General features: G+C 50.9%; 1 protein-coding gene across 1 annotated transcript; it reads left to right on the forward strand.

Annotated features, from left to right (window-relative positions):
• Positions 1 to 12,219: 12,219 nt before the first annotated feature.
• TCF15 (transcription factor 15) lies at positions 12,220 to 19,970 on the forward strand. Its single transcript, XM_079783521.1, has 2 exons — positions 12,220 to 12,816; positions 17,525 to 19,970. Exons 1-2 carry the CDS (start codon positions 12,298 to 12,300, stop codon positions 17,597 to 17,599), a joined length of 594 nt encoding a protein of 197 aa, XP_079639647.1. The 5' UTR covers positions 12,220 to 12,297; the 3' UTR covers positions 17,600 to 19,970.
• Positions 19,971 to 20,336: the final 366 nt, after the last annotated feature.

The raw sequence follows: 20,336 nt of genomic DNA on the forward strand, positions 1-20,336 counted from the left end.
TAATTATAGTGAATAATTTAAAAAACTACATTTTCAGGGTTTTGGTACTTTCAGGTGTGAAGATAATATTTGGGAGGCATTGCAGTTAGCTACCATTACAATTGGTATAGCTGTGGGACAAATTACCCCACAAGTTGGTGTCTTAAATGACCATTTTCTTAGGCTCCCAAATTCTATACTTCAATGCCAGGCATAGCAGGGAAGGTTGTTCGCTGTTCCCTGGTGTCCGAGGTCTCAACTGGGAACACTCAAAGGTGGGGGTGACTTAACAGCTGGGGTAGGAATCAGATGAAGGCGTCTTCACTCACTTATCTGTCTCCTGGGCTAGGAGGAGAGGAAGAATAGTACAACCAATCCGAAGCACCTTCGTGTGGCCTGGGCTTCCTCACAGCATGGCGGTCTCAGGGCATTTGAACTTGTTACATGGTAACTCTGAGCACCAAGCAAGAGGATTCCAGTGAACAAGATACAAGCTCCATCTATTATTATTATTATTATTATTATTATTATTATTATTGTTAATCTTCATCTGAGGATATTTTCTCCATTAATTTTTAGAGAGAGTGACAGGGAGAGAGTGAGAGGGAAAGAGGGAGGGGGGAGAGAGAAAGAGAAAGAGAGAGAAACATCGATGTGAGAAAGACACATGGACTGGCTGCCTCCCGCACATGCCCTGATCGGGGTCGGAAATTGAACCCATGACCCTTCAGTGCATGGGCTGATGCTCTAACCACTGTGACACACCGGCCAGGGCTGCATCACCTTCTATCTTCCGGTTTCAGAAGTCACAGAGGGTCACTTCTGCTGAATTCAGCAAGCCAAAGCAGCCACAAACCTGCCCGGCCTCAAGGGGAGGGACATAGACCTCAGCTCTCAAAGGGAAGGATGGGGGCCATGTTTTTAAATCACCATAGCTATTAACACAGACTTAGAAAAATCAGAGATTTTTTTTTTATTATTATTGATTGAAAGAGAGAAAGAGAGAGAGAAACATCGCTTTGTTGTTCTACTTATGTATGCATTCATTGGTTGCTTCTTGTATGTGCCCTGACTGGGGATCGAACCCACAACCTTGACTCTGCCCCTCTCCTCGCTTAACACCTCAGAGCCCTCACTTCCCTTTCTGTAACATGATGATAATTCTAGGATGGTGAGGATGCAACGAGACAATGAGTGTGAGTTGGTTCAGTGCCAGGCACACCAGGCACTATAGATGATAATGGTACGAACATTATTAGGAGGCCTGGATCTACTGACAATGGCTGAGAAGGGAAATGTTTACAGTTAGACCAGCTGATTCCCTAGACAAATTGGGGTTCTGTTGTTTGGGGGAGATTGTGTCGATGAACAACAGGGTCTGCATGCCGACCCAAGAGGGCAACCCACAAATACACCTATTGTGCTGGCATCGCTATGGACCATTGAGGATAAACTAAAACAAAACTTCACGAGGCTCCCTCGCTTAGGGTAGCTAAGACCCCCCCTAAACTTGATCCAGGCCACCTTTCTCAGGAAGCCTTTCTGGATTGCTCTAGGTATCTGATCTCACTCTTCTCTAAAATCCTATTGTCTGAGCTGGGCTCCAAACCAGGAACTGGGGGTAGCATGATCTGCCGATGTCTGGGTTCTCTGGGTCCCCAATTTGCACTCCCACACTGTCTAGTATGCAGAGGGGAGGAAAATTGTCCATGGGCACCAACTCAGCCGCTGAGCTTTGGATAGGGGCCCTACCCCTGACATTCAACCTACCCCTGAAATTTCAACAGGACTTCTTGAATTTTCAAAGAACTCCTTAAACAGCGGTTTCATTTAGCATCATCTTGATCTTCGACATCATCTTGGTAACTCCGTATAACTGATATTAGGGCCAACCTAAGCCAAGTGGGTACCTGGGCAGGCTTAATTATTTTAGCACTTCCTTCCATTTGATCGTCGTTAGGCATCAGCCCAGTGTTTCTTCAGAGGGATGAAACTGAAGGAGGGCACCCACGGCAGCATCAGCTTCCTCTCTATTATGGAGCAATTCTGTGATGGCCCTGAACTTGCATCTCCTAGTAGGGCCAACCTGAGCCAAGTGGGTACTTGTGCAGGCTCAACAAAACCCGCACTGCAGCTAATAGACCCATGCTCCCTGGAGCAGAGATTTGTGAGCATCTAAGCTTACACTACCATGGAAAGGCTCTTCTCTCTGCATACCCACCACAAGCAACTCATCAAAGAATTCCCATCCATTCCCTAGCTGTGTGACCTTAGGCAAGTTACTAAACTAGTCTACTCACCTGTAAAATGGGAATATTAATGGTGCTTAGCTCATGGGGCTGCTCTGAGAGAAAATGCATACAAGTGCTTAGATGAGTGTCTAGCACAGAGTAATCCCTCAATTATATTATTACTAGAGGCCCAGTGCACAAAATTTGTGCACAGGGAGGGGCGTGTCCCTCAGCCCTGCCTGTGCCCTCTCGCAATCCGGGACCCCCCTAGGCCTGGCCAGCTATCAGGGCCTATTGGGGCTTTCCTTCCCCCCGGCTGCCAGCAGCTGGCCCCACCCCTGCCGCTGCCACTGTTTGTCATCTGTGCGGTGCTGTCCCCCCTCCCCCGCCACCGGTTGCCTCCCTCTGTGGGCAACAGGCGTGGGGTGTGATTGCTTGGCTGACCTGGGCCTCCCTCTGCAGGGCGATCGTGGGGTGATGGCGGGCCCCCCGACCAATCGCATCACACCTGGGGCCCCCGACCAATCGCATCACACCCACTTCGGCTGGCCTGGCGCCAGTGCGTGTCATAGCGTGGTCGTCCAGAAGGTTGTTCGAAGGTCGTTCTGTTGATTGGTCGTTCAGTCAATTTGCATATTACGCTTTTATTATTATGGATTATTTCAATTTACATTGCACTTTTCCTAATAGAAATGCCAGAAAACACATTTTATCCCAACTGCTACATTTCCAGTGATGTTTTAGAGTCCCTTAGAGAGTGGGGCTCTGGGAAAAGGCCTGGAAGTACCCCTCTTAGCCCAGCTCTGCCTGGTAACCAGTGCCCTCCTGCCCACACCCCCTGGCTCCTATCAAACATGCTGAAAAAAAGAATGGAACCCACACACACCGAGGTGGATGTCACTGATAACAGCTTGGAGAAATGTCTGCTCGACTGTTTTCTCTATTAGGTGTCTGGACCAGGATGGGGGTGGGAGCTTGAGTGGGAGGATCTATGGTCAAAAAGCCTAGAATATGCAGATTGAAATAAAGATTCCTTTAACATGCTAGTGTCCCTCAACTTTCTGGAAGGAGGGTGCAGAATGCAGCTTCCCAGACTTTTTTGTTTTTATCCTGGGACTCTGGCCATCTCCCAGAACAAGAGTTCCCAGCAATTCAAAGGCACCAGCCCCATGTGGTGGGAACCATGTGAGTGAAGTCAAGTCAACAGAGCTTTCTCCCTAACCTGAACAGAACAACAGAACACAACAAAATCTTTCTCTATGTACAAAAGCTGTAAATGTTTACTTAACACACTCATTCAACAGATATTTCTGGATGCTTAGTATGTGCCAGGTACTGACCTGGGTCGTGATCTTATTCTCTAAGAATTTCTATGGGATGAGGCAAGTGGGGAAAGTTGCTGTCAGGCCAAAGTCTGCTTCCATCACTTACTGGTTATGTGCCCTTGAGAAAAGCCCTTGTAAGGATTAGATAAAGATAACGGCCAATGCTTAGACAGCACACACCATGTGCCAGAAGTCTTACAAACGGTGTGTGTTTTGACTCAATTTAATCCTCCCAATAGCCCTATGTAGATAGGCTCTATTATGATCCCTGTTTTACAGACAAGGAAACTGAGGCACATAGAAATTCAATAAATTTCCCAACATCACTTGGCTGGTAAGTGGCAGAGCTGAACCTAAGCCATCTGGCTCCCGAATCTCTAACTTAACCACGTGACACTGCATTATGTCCAGAGACAGCACTTGTGGTGGTTACCAACATCACCAGTTGTTTCCCGATATCCATTCTTTCTTCTTTGCTAATGGAAACCTAGTTTCCAGCTGGTTGCAAGGCCATGTGCAATGGAGACTACATCTGTCAGCCTCCTTTTCAGTAGAGTATAGTCAGACGACAAGGTCTGGCCAATGGGGCATGGGCAGACGTGAGATTGTAACTCCCAGACAAGTGTCCTCAAGGGGTGAAGTGTGCCCTTCCTCTTTCTGCCTCTTTCTCCTTTTTGCCAGTTGGAATGCAGACCGGATGGCTCCAGCAGCCACATTGGTCCATGAGGCAACCTAGGGAGTGGAAGCCACATATGGCAGAGCAAAAGGGTAGGCAGAGCCTGGGTCCCTGACCCCATCTGCTTTAATATCTAATGTTGTATGACAAAACACCCTAAACCAGTGGTCGGCAAACTCATTAGTCAACAGAGCCTAACATCAACAGTACAATGATTACCGGTTTGGCTCAGTGGATAGAGCGTCGGTCTGCGGACTCAGGGGTCCCAGGTTCGATCCCGGTCAGGGGCATGTACATTGGTTGTGGGCACATCCCCGGTAGTGGGTGTGCAGGAGGCAGCTGGTCGATGTTTTCTAGCTCTCTATCCCTCTCCCTTCCTCTCTGTAAAAAAATCAATAAAAATATATTTAAAAAAAAAAAAAGAAATTTATTTTGAGAGCCGAAAACCGACTTCTGCGCATGGGCCACAAAGTTTCAATCGCACTGTACGTGTGCGCCCGCACGTGGTATTTTGTGGAAGAGCCACACTCCAGGGGCCAAAGAGCCGCATGTGACTCATGAGCCGCAGTTTGCCGACCACTGCCCTAAATGTAGGGGCTTACAACACCAATGATCATTATCTTTATCTTTCTTAGTTATTTTTCACAGTTCCCGTGGGTCAGACATTCAGGATCCGTATCCGAGGAGGCTTACTCACATGGTTGGGAAGTTGGTGCTGGCTGTCGGCTGGGGATGTCGGTTCCCCTCTCCATTGACCTCTCCACGGGACAACGTGAGTGTCCTCATGTCATGGTGGCTGCTATCCCCAGAGTAAGTGACTCAAGAGAGCAGGCAGAAGCTCAAGGCCTTTATCAGCTAGATTCGGAAGGCACACGCTGTGACTTTTGCCCTATTCTTTTGGTCACACAGTCAGGTCGGACTCAGAGGGGCCTACGCAGGGAGGTGAACGCCAGGAGCCAGGGATCATTGAGGGCTACCTTGGAGGCTGGCTACCACACCACAATGTGCCGCGCTTGCAAACACCGTGCACATGAGAGAGAAACACTTACCTGGCTGAACTGAACTTAAGGTTATGATTACGTATCTATGAGTCCTGGACAAAAAAGTAGGCCCTCAATAAATTCTAACTACTGTTGGTCTTTTTCTCCAAGTAGGTTGAGGCGTAGGACGGATGCGTCCCCTCATCTGCACACACACATACACACATGTACCACCTCCATCTCGGTCAAGGTTTGGTACAAAGTAGGTGTAGGAGGCTGTATATTCGCCTTTTAATTCATTCATTCATTCAGTCCGTCAGTCAGTCAGTCAACAAGTATTCATTATTGCCCACAGTGTGCCAGGCTCTGGTCTAGGATTCTGGAATACATTCCCTACCTTTAGATAATGCACAGTCTAGTGGAGGAGGCAACACAAAGTGATGGGAAACAACCCATTTCTCTGTCACTAGAGAAATGCAGATTAAAACAGGAGATCAGATGATTCCAAGCGCCAGGGACGATGTGGGGAAAGTGGTCTCTCGTGCCCAGCTGGTGGGCATGTGGGGCTGCAGCAGTTCTAGCATGCAGTCAGACAGTGCTTAGCCTAAGGATAAACCTTCTTCCTGCCCAGGAATCCTGCCCTTGGGTGCACATCCCAGGGACACACGCAGGAGTCCATGAAAGCCACGCAGCAGCAGTTCACAGCTTCGCTTGGGGACGCAGGAGGTGGAAGTAGCCACAGTGTCCATCACTAAAGGAGTGGAAAGAGGAGACATGGGAATTTATGCGCGCCACGCACCCTAAACAACAGTTAGAAGCAAGGGGCTCGAGTTAGACTCAGCTCACTGAGCACAGTGTTGAGTAACCAAAATAACCCAAAAAACAGATCTATAGAAACGACCAATTGCATAAATTTATAACCCACTCACACAAACCAGCACTATATATTTTATAAGGATACATACTAATTTAAAGACAGGTATCAAAAATATTAGAGTGAACCCAGAATAGTCAACACAATACTGAAGATTAAAGTTAGAGGATTAATGCTACCCAACTTCAAGAGGTACTGTAAAGCTACCCAGTACAATATTGGTGAGAGAATAAGCAAATAGAACAATGGCCTGGAATAGAAAGCCCAGAAATAGACCCCCATAAATATAGTCAACTGGTCTTTGACAAGGGAGTAAATGCAACACAATGGAGCAAAAATAGGCTCTTCAACAAATAGTGCTGGAGCAACTGGGCGCCCACAAGCAGGCACATGAATTTAGACACAGGCTTTACACCCTTCACGAAAATTAACTCAAAATGGTTCATAGACCTAAATGTGAAACACAGAACTATAAAATTCCTGAAAGATAACGTAGGAGAGAAACTATGGTTTTGACTTTTAAGGTACACCGAAGACATGACCCATGAAAGAAATAATTAATAAGCTGGACTTCACTAAAATTTAAAACCTGTTCTGCAAAAGACAATATAAAGAGAATTAGGCCCAGCAAGCATGGCTCAGTGGTTGAGCATCGACCTATGAACCAGAAGGTCACGGTTCGATTCCCAGTCAGAGCACAAGCCCGGGTTGCAGGCTCAGTCCCCAGTGTGCAGCATGCAGGAGGCAGCCGATCAATGATTCTCTCTCATCATTGATGTTTCTATCTCTCTCTCTCTCTTCCCTTCCTCTCTGAAATCAATTAAAATATATGTAAATTGATAAAAATATGTTTAAATAAAAATAAAGAGAATTAGAAGGCAAGCCACAGATTAGGAGAATATATTTGCAAAAGACACATCTGGTAAAGGATTGTTATCCAAAATAACCAAAGAACACTTAAAATTCAACAATAAGAAAATAAACAACCCAATTAAAAAAATAAGCCAGAGACCTTAACAGACACCTCACCAAAGAAGATATACAGGTGGCAAATAAGCATATGAAAAGATGCTCCACATCATACATCAGAGGGAAATGCAAATTAAGAAGCGATACCACTACACACCTATTAGAATGGCCAAAATCCGGAACACTGACGACACCAAACCCCGGGGAGGATGTGGGGCAACGGGAGCTCTCATCTATCGCTGGTGGGAATGTAAAATGGTACAGCCACTTTAGAAGGCAATTTGTGATTTCTTAAAAACGAAACATACTCTGCCTTAGCCATTGTGGCTCAGTGGGTAGAGTGTTGGCCCGCGGACTGAAGGGTCCCGGGTTCGATTCTGGTCAAGGGCACATACCTCAGCTGCAGGCTCAAAACCCAGCCCCAGTCAGGGCACATGCGGGAGGCAACCAATCAACGTGTCTCTCTCACATCGATGTTTCTCTCTGTGTCTCCCCCTGCCTTCCACTCTCTCTAAAGAAATCAATGGAAAAATATCCTCAGGTGAGGATTAACAAACAAAACAAATAAAATAAAATAAATAAAACGAAACATATTCTTATCATATGATCTAGCAATCACATGCCAAAGGAGTTGAAAAGTTATGTCCACACAAAAACCTGCATACAGATGTTTACTGCAGCCTTATTCATAATTGTCAACACTTGGAAGCAACTAAGCTACTATTCAGGAGGTGAATGGACTAATAAATTGTGGCACATCCAGTCAATGGAATATTATTTAGCACTAAAAATAAATGAGCTATCAAGCTCTGAAAAGACATAGAGGAAGTGAGATACATATTACTAAGTGAAAGAAGTCAATCTGAAAAGGCTACACACTATGATTTTAACTCTAAGATATTCTGGAAAAGGCAAGACTATGGAGACCAAAAGATCTGTGGTTGCAGGGATAGGGGATATGTAAACAGGCAGAGCACAGAGGACTTTTAGGGTAGTAAAAATACTCTGTATGATACTGTGTGATGGGTATATGTCAGAATACATTTGTCCAAACCCATAGGATGTACATTTGTCCAAACCCATAGGTAGAGTGAACCATAATGCAAACTATGGACTCTGGGTAATAATGATGTGTCAAGGTAGGTTCATCAATCCTATATAATAAAAGGCTAATATGCAAATCGACTGAACAGTGGAACGACTGGTCGCTATGATGCAAACTGACCACCAGGGGGCAGACGCTTAATGCAAGAGCTGCCCCTGGTGGTCAGTGTGCTCCCACAGTGGGAGCGCTGCTCAGCCAGAAGCCGGGCTCACGGCTAGCGAGCGTACTCCCACCTCAGCATCAGCGCTAAGGATATCCTGGAGCAGGCCTAAGCCGGCAGTTGGACATCCCCCGAGGGCTCCTGGACTGTGAGAGGGCTGGGCTGAGGGACCCCTCCCACCCCCCGTACATGAATCTCATGCACCGGGCCTCTAGTTGTAATATATATATATATATCACTCTGATGAGTGAATGATGTTGATACTGTAGAGACTATTCATGTGTAGGGGCAAGAGGTGTGTAGGACATCTCTGTACCTTCTCAATTTTGTTGTAAACCAGGCAGCTCTAAAAAAACAAGGTAGTAAAAATATTAGAGTGGGTACCCTGTAGGGGCTAGAAAATAGAAGTGGGTAATCAAGGATGAAGGGAGAGAAGTCAAAATACAATGTGATCAACTCTACAAGACTGCACCAAAGGTGGAGAAGAGAAGCAAAACTGAGAGGCTACACTGAACTTCGGCTGAGTAGGGCTGTCTGGTCAGACCTGAAGGGACAGGCACTGCAGGCAGGGCGGACAGCTGGGCAAAGGCTCAGTGATGTGCAAAGCCGATGCCTCAGAGGAACTCCAAATGCTTCAGCAGGACTGACGCCCAGGGTGCCCTGGTTAGAAAGGCAGGTCCTCCTCCTACCCGACGGACTCCTACCCGGCCCTCACACACCTCTGGGCTGCCTGAGAGGTCATGGGGTTGGGGAAGGAGACCAACGGGCCTGAGCCCCTCCACTGGCCCACTGTGTGACCTCAGGCAAGTCACTTTTCCTCCCAGAACCTCAGTTTCTTCATCTGTAAAATGGGTATAAAAACAATATCTACCTCAGAAGGTTGTAACGGGGAGGGAGGGAGATGAGCAAAAATACAAAGCCCCTGCCCCGTGAGGCTTGCATTCTCGTGGACAAATAAATATGTAGTATGCTCACTTCCATAGTCCCAGAACCGAGAACTGTGCTGGGAAAATAGTAGGTGTTCAATTAATAGTTGTGAACGAATGAGTGAAAGCAGTGAAAAAATGCTATAGAAAGAAGTAAAGCGGAGTAAAAGGGAGAAGGAGAGCCGTAGGCAGGGTGCTGGGAGATGGAAGGGACAGTTGCTGTTTTAGTCCCAGTGGTCAGGGAAGGCCTCCTGAGGAGATGAGATTAGAGGGAAGGCTGGAAAAAAGGGAATAAGATATGGAGTTTATCTGGAAAAAGGGCATGCCAGGCAGAGGGGAGCTCCAGGGTCAGTGAGGAGGCCAGTGTGACTGGAGCAGAGGACAGAAGGAGCTGACGCCTCTTGTGTGGGTGAGCTGAGAATGTGACAGGACCCCCTCCCCACTCCCACGAACAAAGCCTAGAACAGAGTCAAAGCCGCCCCTCAGCCGCCCCTCACACACTGCCACAAGCTCCTCTCAGACGGTGAGCGCTTGTGGGGGTCAGGCCCTGGCTCTTTTGGCATAAACTCAGGGAGCCACCAGCAGCCCTACTAATCGGTACCATTTTTCAGTTTTCAGAGCAGGAACCTGAGACTTCAAGGAGCAGCTAGCCTTGGGCCGGAACCGTCTCTCTGATGCCAGACCCTGGCTTGCTCCAACCACATTGTCCTGAAATTCTTTGTTTACAACTTGCCTTCCCCTCTGGGCTGCAGCAGGCCAGGCTCCGTCTCATTCATGATTTTATTTTTCTCCCGGGGTCCCATGTGTCAAAACCTGCCTGTGGAGCAAATGAATGAATGAGCCTACCAAGTCTGCCCCCTCCCACCTTCCTTCGGGGCCAAGTTCACGCCCTGTTTGGCTTCTCCCATCAAGCTGGAAAGGAGAGGGGGCTGGACAGAGGAATTTCAAGCCACCTGAAGGTGAAGAACTGAAGAGAGGGGGCGAAGGGGGAGAAAGCGAAAGTGAAGGGCGCCGGGAGCCCCTGTAAGGAGGCGCAGACAGGGAAGGAAATCTCCCGGTAATAATTCATGGCTCAGGAAGCAGCAGCCTGGCCTGGGGCTGCATGTGGGACTGGCCCTGCGGAGAGGGGGCTGTGCAACCTCCTTCTCCGCCTCAGTAAAGCCCAGCCTGGCCAAGGTCATGGTCAAATGAAGGGGTAGGGGGAGCCAGGTGTGGGAACAGACTTTTCTTCAGACACTGGAGCCTGAAGACTTCAGGGGCTGTTTTCCCAGCAGCCAGGGGACACACTCCAGCCCCACCCCCCATTCTGGCCTGGGTCAAGGAAGTCGGTAAAGCACATGGCAGGGCTGGGAAGCATCTTCAAGAAAGGAAGGAAAATGGAGCCAGAAAGTACCTTGAAGCCTTTCAGCTCCACTCCCTGCACTCTCTCTGGCACACGAGCTGCCATTTGAGCTGAAGAGAAAGTTATTGTCCAGGCCAAGTGGATGCAGTCTTGGCCAGAGCTGGGAAGGGGGCATGAGTGACACAGGGACCCCAGACATCATCAGCTCAGTAACTCTTCCCAGAGCCTCTGAGGAGGAAGACATGTCAGACTGGACAATCTAAGGTTTCCTGAAGGAAGGAAGGCAATAGGGAAGATAGCGTGTGTGTGGGGGGGGGCGGGGGGGCGTGCCCGCGGTGAGGTGGGGAAGAGGGTTGGCATTCCAAGCAGAAGAAACCGCCTGGGTTAAAGGTGGGAAGTATGTATAGAAGTCAGGGGGTCTGCAGCTGTCCAAGGTGTCACTGTGAGGAGAGAGGGAGAGAAACTTGCATTTGATTCTAGGGGTGGGGAAAAAGGTGGGAGGTATAGTGTCCCCACTCACCACTTGTAAGACTAAAGGCCAGAGCTCTTATCTGGAAATTAGGGGTTCTCCCCCACGACCTCAGTGAGGAGCACTAAAGATCAGTAAAGTGTCTGTCTGGTGTCTGGCACACAGTAGGACCTCAAGCAAAATGTCAACTCTGTAAAAGGCAAAGAGTTTGTTTTGTGAAAATCTGTATCGTCAGACTTTAAACCATGCCTGACACATAGGAGGGCCTAAGACATATTTATTGAATGAATAAATGAATGAATGGAGCTACTGGTGTTGTTGTTCTTTTATTAAAAAAACAACACACTTTTATTGATTTCAGAGAGGAAGGGAAAGGGAGAGAGAGAAACATCAATGATGAGAAAGAATCATTGTTTAGCTGCCTCCTGCACGCCCCCTACTGGGGATGGAGCCCGCAACCTGGGCTTGTGCCCTTGATCAGATTCGAACCTGGGACCCTTCAGTCCGCAGGCCGACACTCTATCCACTGAGCCAAACCAGCTAGGGCTGATGTTTCTGTTCTTGCTTTGCTTCGGTTTTGTTGTTTTTTGTCCTCGGGGATGTGACACCTTATTTGGAAAGATCGTAGTGTTTCTCCAAGTGTTCTCCACGGACATCACCATCGTGGACGTACTGCAAATTCCTGGGCCCCGGTCCAGACCTGCTGGATCAGAATGGGAGGAATCAGGCATCTGTACTGTCAAAACCCCTTCTCCCCTTTCCCAATTCTTACACAAGGAAGTTTCAGAACCACAGAATTAGAATTTGAGGGCACAAAACCCCGAGCTGCTTTCTCCCAATCCTCCTACCGAACGAGGAAACTGAAGCCCAGCAAGAAGGGACCTGTTCGCAATCTCTGCAGGTTTAGGATGCGGATTACAAGTCCGTTTTTGCGCACATGCCACCCGACCCAGCCAGACTCCCGGCATTTGCCCGGCTCGCCCGCGGGGACGGAGAGCTTTCAGGGCGGGCCACCAGCTCCCGGGACGCTTTCAACCTGGGGAACGGGGGCGGCGGGCGAGTCGCCATTGGCCGGGGCACCGCGGGCGCGTCCTCATTGGCCAGGAAGGAGCCCACCCGCTCGGGCCGGGGCGGCCGCGTGGTTGGCCCCTCCCTCGGCTATAAGGCGGCGGCCGGCGGGGCCGTGGGAGCGCGCGGGAGCGCACGACGGGGCGCGGCCGAGGCTGGGACGCAGCGCTCGGAGGAACGCGGCCCGGTGCCCATGGCGTTCGCGCTGCTGCGCCCCGTCGGCGCGCACGTGCTGTACCCGGACGTGCGGCTGCTGAGCGAGGACGAGGAGAACCGCAGCGAGAGCGACGCCTCCGACCAGTCATTTGGCTGTTGCGAGGGCCTGGAGGCGGCGCGGCGCGGCCCGGGCCCCGGGGGCGGCCGGCGAGCGGGCGGCGGCGCGGGCCCGGTGGTGGTGGTGCGACAGCGGCAGGCAGCCAACGCGCGGGAGCGGGACCGCACGCAGAGCGTGAACACGGCCTTCACCGCGCTCCGCACGCTCATCCCCACCGAGCCGGTGGACCGCAAGTTGTCCAAGATCGAGACCTTGCGCCTGGCGTCCAGCTACATCGCGCACCTGGCCAACGTGCTGCTGCTGGGCGACGCGGCGGACGACGGGCAGCCGTGCTTCCGAGCGGCCGGCAGTGCCAAGAGCGCGGTGCCCGCCGGCTCCGACGGCGGCCGCCAGCCACGCTCCATCTGCACCTTCTGCCTCAGCAACCAGCGCAAGGGGGTGAGTGCCTGGCGCCCCGGTACTGCGGGCGGGAGGTCATGGGGGTCAGGGCTTCTGACGGAGCAAAAGCGGGCCGGAGAGCCCAGTGAAGAGAGGGGGACGCGACGTGGAGTTCGTGGGGCGAGTGGTGCTCCAAGCCCAGGGTTTGGTTTGGGACAGAACCACTTGCTTCATGTCTCCCAGTCAGAAGGGGTGCAGGAAGGCCCAGAGCACACGCAGGATTGAGGCCAGCGATCTTCAACCTTTTCCATCTCATGGCACACATACACTAATTACTAACATTCTGCGACACGACAAAACATACATGTTTTGTTGATCTGACCCCCAAAAAAGTATAATTTTGATTCATTCATGCCAGACAGCTATTGTTGTGTTGGCTGTTATCATTTTTAAAATATATATTTTTATTGACTTCAGAGAGGAGAGGAGAGGGAGAGAGAGATAGGAATATCAATAATGAGAGGGAATCATGGATCGGCTGCCTCCTGCACACATTACACTGGGGATCGAGCAACCTGGGTCTATGCCCTGACCAGGGTTCTAACCGTGACCTCCTGGTTCAACCACTGAGCCTTGCCAGCCAGGCCTGTTATCATTTTTTATTTGACAGTCTAAAAGGAAAGAGATCAGTGCCCCTGATTAATTAGTCAGGTATTGCATGAAAAATTCATCCAGGGAACTCCCCCCACCCCCCCCCCCAACCAAAGGTGTGCTAGGAAGAGGGCATGAGGAAATAATAACAAAGGCCATCATTTATTGAGCTCTTCCTATGTACTAGATGCTTTCCTGATCATCTTTTTTTTTTTTTACCTTCACAAGAACTTCATCAGGCTGGTAGTGATCCTGCCTGTGAGGCTGTGAGGCAGGGATGCCAGCACTTACGTGGCTGGGTAGCCAGAAGGCAGGTTCTGAGCTTGCCTGAGCTACCCTGACCTTGAAACAGGTGTCTCCTATCCAGAGACCTGCTCCAAGGCAGGTGACTGAGAAGGGGATGCATACCTGCAACCCAGAGCCCGAGGTACCCAGCTGATGAGCAGTAGGAGTGAAGACGGGGGTTTCCTGGGGGCCCCCAACCCCAAAAGGGATGCAGTGTTGGGCGAGGGCACGGCGGACGAGGCTTGGCCGAGCGGGAATCAAGCCCCTCTGCTCTGTCCTGGGTGAGGATGAGGAGCAGGCTGGTGGTGATGAATGGGGCTGGGTAGCAGCAGAGGTTACCAGGGAGCTCTCTTGGCTCAAAGCTAGTTCTCCTGCCCAAGCCCCAAGGAGCCTGCTTCATCCCCAGCCTTTCCCCTTTCTGACCTGGGCTATTCTCGCAGGAAGGACTCTGGTCTGTGTGACAACTTTGGAGTCCAGCTGCTACCATGTGTATCTGGGGAAATGGAGGCTGAGAATGGCCCATAGCCCTTTCAAAAGTGAAAGCGCATGGAGTCAGGCCTCTGAGTTCCCCCGTCTTTGGTTCTCATGGCTGCCCTACAGGGTCCTGGCCTCAGACCACCTCTTTGGCTCATCAGACCCCTGTTCTGGCCTCTCACCCCCATGGCTGCCTCGGTTTCGCTGAGGGTCCCTGCTGCTCTCAGCTGTGGGCCCCAGTCAGTGCTTCAGACTGAGTTGGGAAGTAGGAGTGGGCCTTCAGAAGCCAGCCTGGGGTGTGGAGGGCCCTCCGTGACACTCCCTGACTGCCTTTCACGCTGCCGTGTCCCGTCCTCCAGCAAACCTTACCACCCAGCAGCCGCCTTTTGCCAGCTCTGAGAACGTTCCCAAAGAAGCAGGTTGTGGATCCTCCCTCACCACAGTCAGGAACTCCCGGTGTGGTGTCAGGGCCAAGGGCAAGGAGATGAGGACGGGGATGCTGCGGCCTGGTGGTGGGGAGGGGGAGAGACTGAAGGACTGTCAGAGCCCAGAGGTAGCCCACAACCAGTGGGCTGGGTTCCTGGTGGATGCCTGGGAATGAAGTCAGGCAGATGAGGTAGTACAGACAGGTGTCCTGGAAGCAGGGCACAGCAAGAGCTGGAGCCCGACCTGGAGAAGGAACAGAGAAGATGTTGAAGGTGGTGAACAGAGAGGCGAGGCAGAGACTGGCCAGTGGCGGTGGTCTCGATGAGCACTGATCTACTGTGCTAAGCACTCGCCATGGGTTCTCACTGCTCGGCAGCCTGAGAAGGAGGTGCTCTGGTTATCCACACCTGCTTAGAGATGCTGTCACTGGTTCAGATACACAGCCCATGACGGAGCCAGGATTCGAACTCAGGCCTGGGTGATTGGGACGTGGAAAGAGTTAGTGTGGGAGGGCCTGTAACTGCAGGCCTGGGGGAGAAGGTGTGTCTATCATGTGCCCATCGTAGGTAGGTTGGTCTCAGGTCTGTCCCACAGGTCATGAACCCTTGCCTGGGTCTGGCTGCTTGCTTGGGATCTGTTACAGGACCAAGAACCCAGCCAAATTTGGCTACAGAAGGCATGCTCTCAACTCCACAGGCTCCTCTGGGAATAGGTGAAAGGGGCCATCCTGGCCAGCTTGGCCCCTCGAAGACTTGATTGGAAGGAAACCGCCTGTCTTAGGGAACTCCTGGGGGCTCCCTTCTGAGCTTTGGGGGGCCAGAGAGCTCGAAGGCTCCAGACCCTATCCCTTCACTGGCTGGTCTGGTGTTGAGGTCACCATGGAAACAGCTCCCTGGAGGCCTTCTGTGGTAGAAGTAACAATTGTGAGATAGAAAGGGAGTTCTAGTCTCTGCCCTGTTTCCCCTTCTATCACCCCGGGGGAGACGGTGGGATAGGACTGTCTTATAAGGCCCTCCCCAGTTGATGCTCTCAGCTGTGGAGCAGAAGTGGCACCGAGGGCTTTAGGGTGAGGAGGTGCCATTACCAGATGATGCTGATAATACTTGTGAACACTGAACACTTACCGTGTTCCTGACACTGTGCTTAGGGCTTTCTCAGGGTTCATGTCGGCACAGTAACTCCACTTTACACATGGGAACAGAGGCCCAGTGAGGTGAAGTCACTCGTCTGAAGTCCAACAGGTAATCCAAGGCATAGCAGAGATCGAAGCTCACATCTGTCTCCCCGGAACCCACTTCCTAACCACGGTGCTTCCCAGAGCCCTTGGCGCTGAGTTCCTAAGAGATGCAGAAGCTGGGCCTCGTCAGGGCCTCTTCAAGTGCTTTTGGCAGTTTACAAGCTTCTTCCACAGCTGCATGTGCAAGTAGAATAATTTTGTCCCCATTTCATAGATGAAGAAACTGAGGTTCAGTCTCAGCCTTCTCATGGGACTGAGACCACCAGACTCGGGGTGGAGGTGGCTCTTCCTGAGGACATAGATGAAAGGGTGGGAAGCCAGTTTTATATCCCCCATCCTCAACACTAAACCCTCCTCCCCCCTACCCCATCCCCCCTTCTCAGACACTCCTGCCAGAGTTTGTCTGAGAAGCCCAAGCCCCAGGCTCTGCTGGGACTGTGGCCTCAGCCCTCAAAATAGCCCTGCCTGTGAATGAACACGCTGTCCCTGGGCCCAGAGAGCCTCAAGGGAGGCTTGGCTCACATCTGGATGGATCTGCCCCAACCTGGGCCCAAGGGTGGAGGGGAGCAAGGGGCAGAGCTCCCAGATGGTCAGCTCTTTCTCTGGATGGCTGAGAAAGATGCCTGTCCCATCACCTCCTAGTGAAGCACAGAGGGTGAGAATGTACAGTGGGATTTCAGACACCATCATGTCCTGGAAACAAGACAGACTGTTGGACAACATGCATTTCCAGCCCAGCTCTTTTACCAACTGGCTGGGTGCCTCTGGGCCAGTCACTCAACAGCTGGAGACCTTTAATGTCTGTGATCTCGCTGGCTTACAGTGAGGATGAAGCCCACGTGTCAGACCTCAGAATATTGGGTAGAAAATGCCCCTGTGGGGGGAAGGACCGGTGGTCTCAGGTGCTGCTACCATTAGCTCGACTTCCAGTGGTCACCACTGATTCAAGCAACATCAATTGGCACCTGCTACATGCCAGGTCCTGGGCTGGGACGGGGGTCACAGAGGGAAGAACATTCCCCGAGCTCCCGGCCTGATGGAGACAAAGAGAAACCCAGTCATTCCCCTTCTGAGATATCCTGGTGAAATGTCCCCGGAAAGGCAGGAAGTGCTAGCCAATTGCAGGAATAGAGAAACCTTCCCAGGGAGACAGGAGCAGAGAGCATATTTCCTGCCAGAGGGAACACGCTGAATGAAGGCTGGGAGGAAGAATCCATAGTCTCCTTCTGAGGTCAATGAGTAAGTCATTGGGCTCATAGCCAGGCACCGGGGATAACTACTGTGGGTTTTGTTTTGCCCTTTACTGTAAAATAGTTATGTATTGGATTCTTTTTAAAAAGCAACTGACCACATAGGGAAGAAATGAGGAAGGTAAAAATGCCTCTCTCCCATTCTGTCTCCCCACCATCAAAATTCCTCTTCTCTGAGGAAATCTATTAGCAATTTCTTACGTGCCCTTCTCTCTCTCGACATCTCAGCACACAGGTTCCTGTGTGCTTTTGTCCTTAAATAATGTCATCTCGACATCATTCCATAGCAGTTCATAAAAAGTTTCTTCTGCCCTATGCTGCAGAGAACTTTATCGCGTGGCTGCGATGTATTTATTAAGTCCCGTATTACTGGACACGGAGGTTAGTTCCCGCGTTCACTGCGATCTGATCCGGCTTCCTAATACTTCTTTCTCCCCTCCTGTAGAGTGGCCGCCGTGACCTGGGAGGCAGCTGCTTGAAGGCGAGGGGGGTGGCCCCCCTTCGAGTGCCACGGAGATGAGCCTGGACCCCTGTGGCATTTGCTCCACGCAGGACCCTGGAGAAGGAAGCCAGAGGCCAGCCACTGGTAGAACAGGGGGGAGAAGACCCCAGGAGCCGATCCTACCCCTCGATTGTGTAGGGGCCGGAGGACAATGGCTTGGGCCCATGACCCTCTGGACAGGCCCCCTGGGACATCTCTCCCCCACCGTGGAGAGCTGTGAAGACCCATCCAGCTGGCCCCAGCCCTGGCTGGTCAGAGACAAGGCAGAACTTTTGGAAAAACAAAGACTGTTGGTGACGGAGGGTGTGTACATGTCTGTGCATGAGTGAGTGAGTGTGTAAATGTGTGTGTGTGTGAGAGAGAGTGAGAGAGAATTGGTGGGTTTAAAATAAAAGGTATTTTTAAATAAAAGATGTTCCCAGCTGAGGAAGGGAAGGGTCTGGGGACATCGGCGGTCAGAGGTGACCCCTCTCCTGGACCGTGGCAGAGGCACAGATGTGACCAGTGCTGCCCTGCGCCCCGGAGGGATGGGCTGGGAGAATGCAGGAAGACCCCAGAAGTCGAGATAACTAAATGTTCCTCGTAGTCTTCTTGAATACCTGTTACGTGTCTGGTGTGGTTGGTTGAAGAAATCTTAATTTTATGCATTTTTGAATAAGGAATATATTCGTTCACATGGTTCAAAAGGTACAAGAAGGTATATAGTGAATACAAAGATTGTTGGTGCCAAAGGGTATCACCAGCAGACACCTATCCACCTACCACTTCTCTCTGCAAGCAGCCTCCGCCACCAGTTATGATACCCATTTCGCGTGAATAACCAAGCAAATACAGGAAAAAAAATACCTTTTTTCTTCCACTCTTGACACAAACGGTGCATGTTACACACGCTTTCCGCTCCTTGCTTTTTTGTTTTGTTTCCATCTAACTTGGCTGTCATCTCAAATCAGATCACAGAGGTAAAGGGCCCCCTTATTCCTTTAGTGACTGCTCCTTCCACTTTATGAATGTACGATGCAGGCATACCTCGGAGACCCTGCACAGTCGGTTCCAGACCACCACAGTAAAGCAGGTATCGCGATAAACTGAGTCATAATCTTTTTGCTGGTGGAAGGTTTTTGCCTTAAAAAAAACGTCTGTGAAGCGCTATAAAATGAGGTGTGATACAGCGAGGTATGCCTGTACTTGAACCCAACTCCTATTCCTGTCTTGACAAGCGGCTGTGTAGGCACAGTTTTCCACGTGTACTAGAAGGGGGTATTCTTACCCTGTTTTAATGGAGATTGTTTGGAGGAATGATGGCGCCTAAAGGTGCGTGGCTGGCGCGTGGCAGGGCGACAGTGTGAGATCTGCCCACCTTTAAAGCCTCAAGTGAGCTCCCTCCCCTGCTGGAGACGCCCCAGATGCAGTGCCAGCTCCTGAGACCCCAGTTCTCCCAGCAGCCCCGGGAGGTGGAGGCTGGTGTTTCCCAGTTTCACAGGTCCAGTTGAGACCGTGATGGGGACGGCTGGCCAGTGGAGCCGGGAGTTCTTGGATCTCCAGGATCAGAGCCGCTCAGGGGGCGGGAGAGGGGAAGAGAGGCAGAGGAGCTGGGAGAGGCTGCAGAGCCAGGCAGCGCCCTCTCCTAAAGGCATGCTCCTGTGCCTGTTGTTTAAATTTATTTAGCAAACACTTTTCATTGTTTACCGACTGAAGTCTGGCCCCAAAGTCTATGCTCAGATCCTCTTTGCCACCCCCAACTTGCCCTCTCTGCCTGAGCCTGAAGTGAGCTGCCCTTTTTGCAGATCAGCAAACACTACCCAGCACCCTCACAGTGCCAGACACCACAGGACACCTGCCTCACAGACAAACCGAGAGCCCAGGAGATCAGAGGGGTGGCTGGAGTTGCCAGTCCAGGTTGGAGTAGGCCGTGAAACCACGCCCTGCAGTCCCGTTGGTATAAGAAGTAGAGGAAGGAGGGCCCCGAGGGGCCTGAGTCCTGCCCAGGACAGCTTTCCAAGTGCCCTCTACCTTGCTTCCCCAGTGTTCCAGGGACACTAATGTTCCTATCCAGTTGCGCTTCCCCCTGCGGGAGCTAATTAGGAAAGCACATTGCACTCCCTGCGCATACCCGGGTCCAGGTCCAGGCAGCCCCTGGCAAAGCCACAGGAAAAGGACTGTGACCTCGTCAATGGCAGGAAACCTGGGAGTGGGGGGCAGAGCAGGCACTTGGGTGCTCTGGGCTGGAGGCCCACTGTTGCCACCAGATTTGCTGGGTGACCTCAGAAAAGTTGCTTGACCCCTCTGGGACTCCTTGGCCTGATCTCTAACCAGCAAAAAAAAAAACAGATGGGACAAAACGATAAGTATTTGTTTTGCCTTGTCAAATAGTTTTCATAGACCATTTATACCCTGGGCAAATAATTCCAATTGTATCTAATAATATGCAGTGAGAAGTACTTACCTCCCTCAGGCTCCTTCCCAGAGGCAACTGCTGCTGGCAGTTTCCTGGGTGTCCTTCCGGAAAGGCTCTAGACTGATGACTGCTTCTGAAAGAGTATTGGTGGGTTTTCATTGTAAAAAATAAAATAAAATGCTACAAGACCCTAGAGCTCTCACCCATCCCAAAGGTAAGCAGCTAACACGAATCCTGCAGAGTTCTTGTGAAACATACACAATCATTCACAGCATACTCCGTTTAAACTTTCTGTCCAAGTGTATCATGCAGGCGGGAACGTGCACATGCCATTAAATGTACAGCACAACGAGTTTTCAC

The sequence above is a fragment of the Cnephaeus nilssonii genome (assembly GCF_951640355.1).
Source record: "Cnephaeus nilssonii genome assembly, chromosome: 11".
Lineage (NCBI taxonomy): Eukaryota > Metazoa > Chordata > Mammalia > Chiroptera > Vespertilionidae > Cnephaeus > Cnephaeus nilssonii.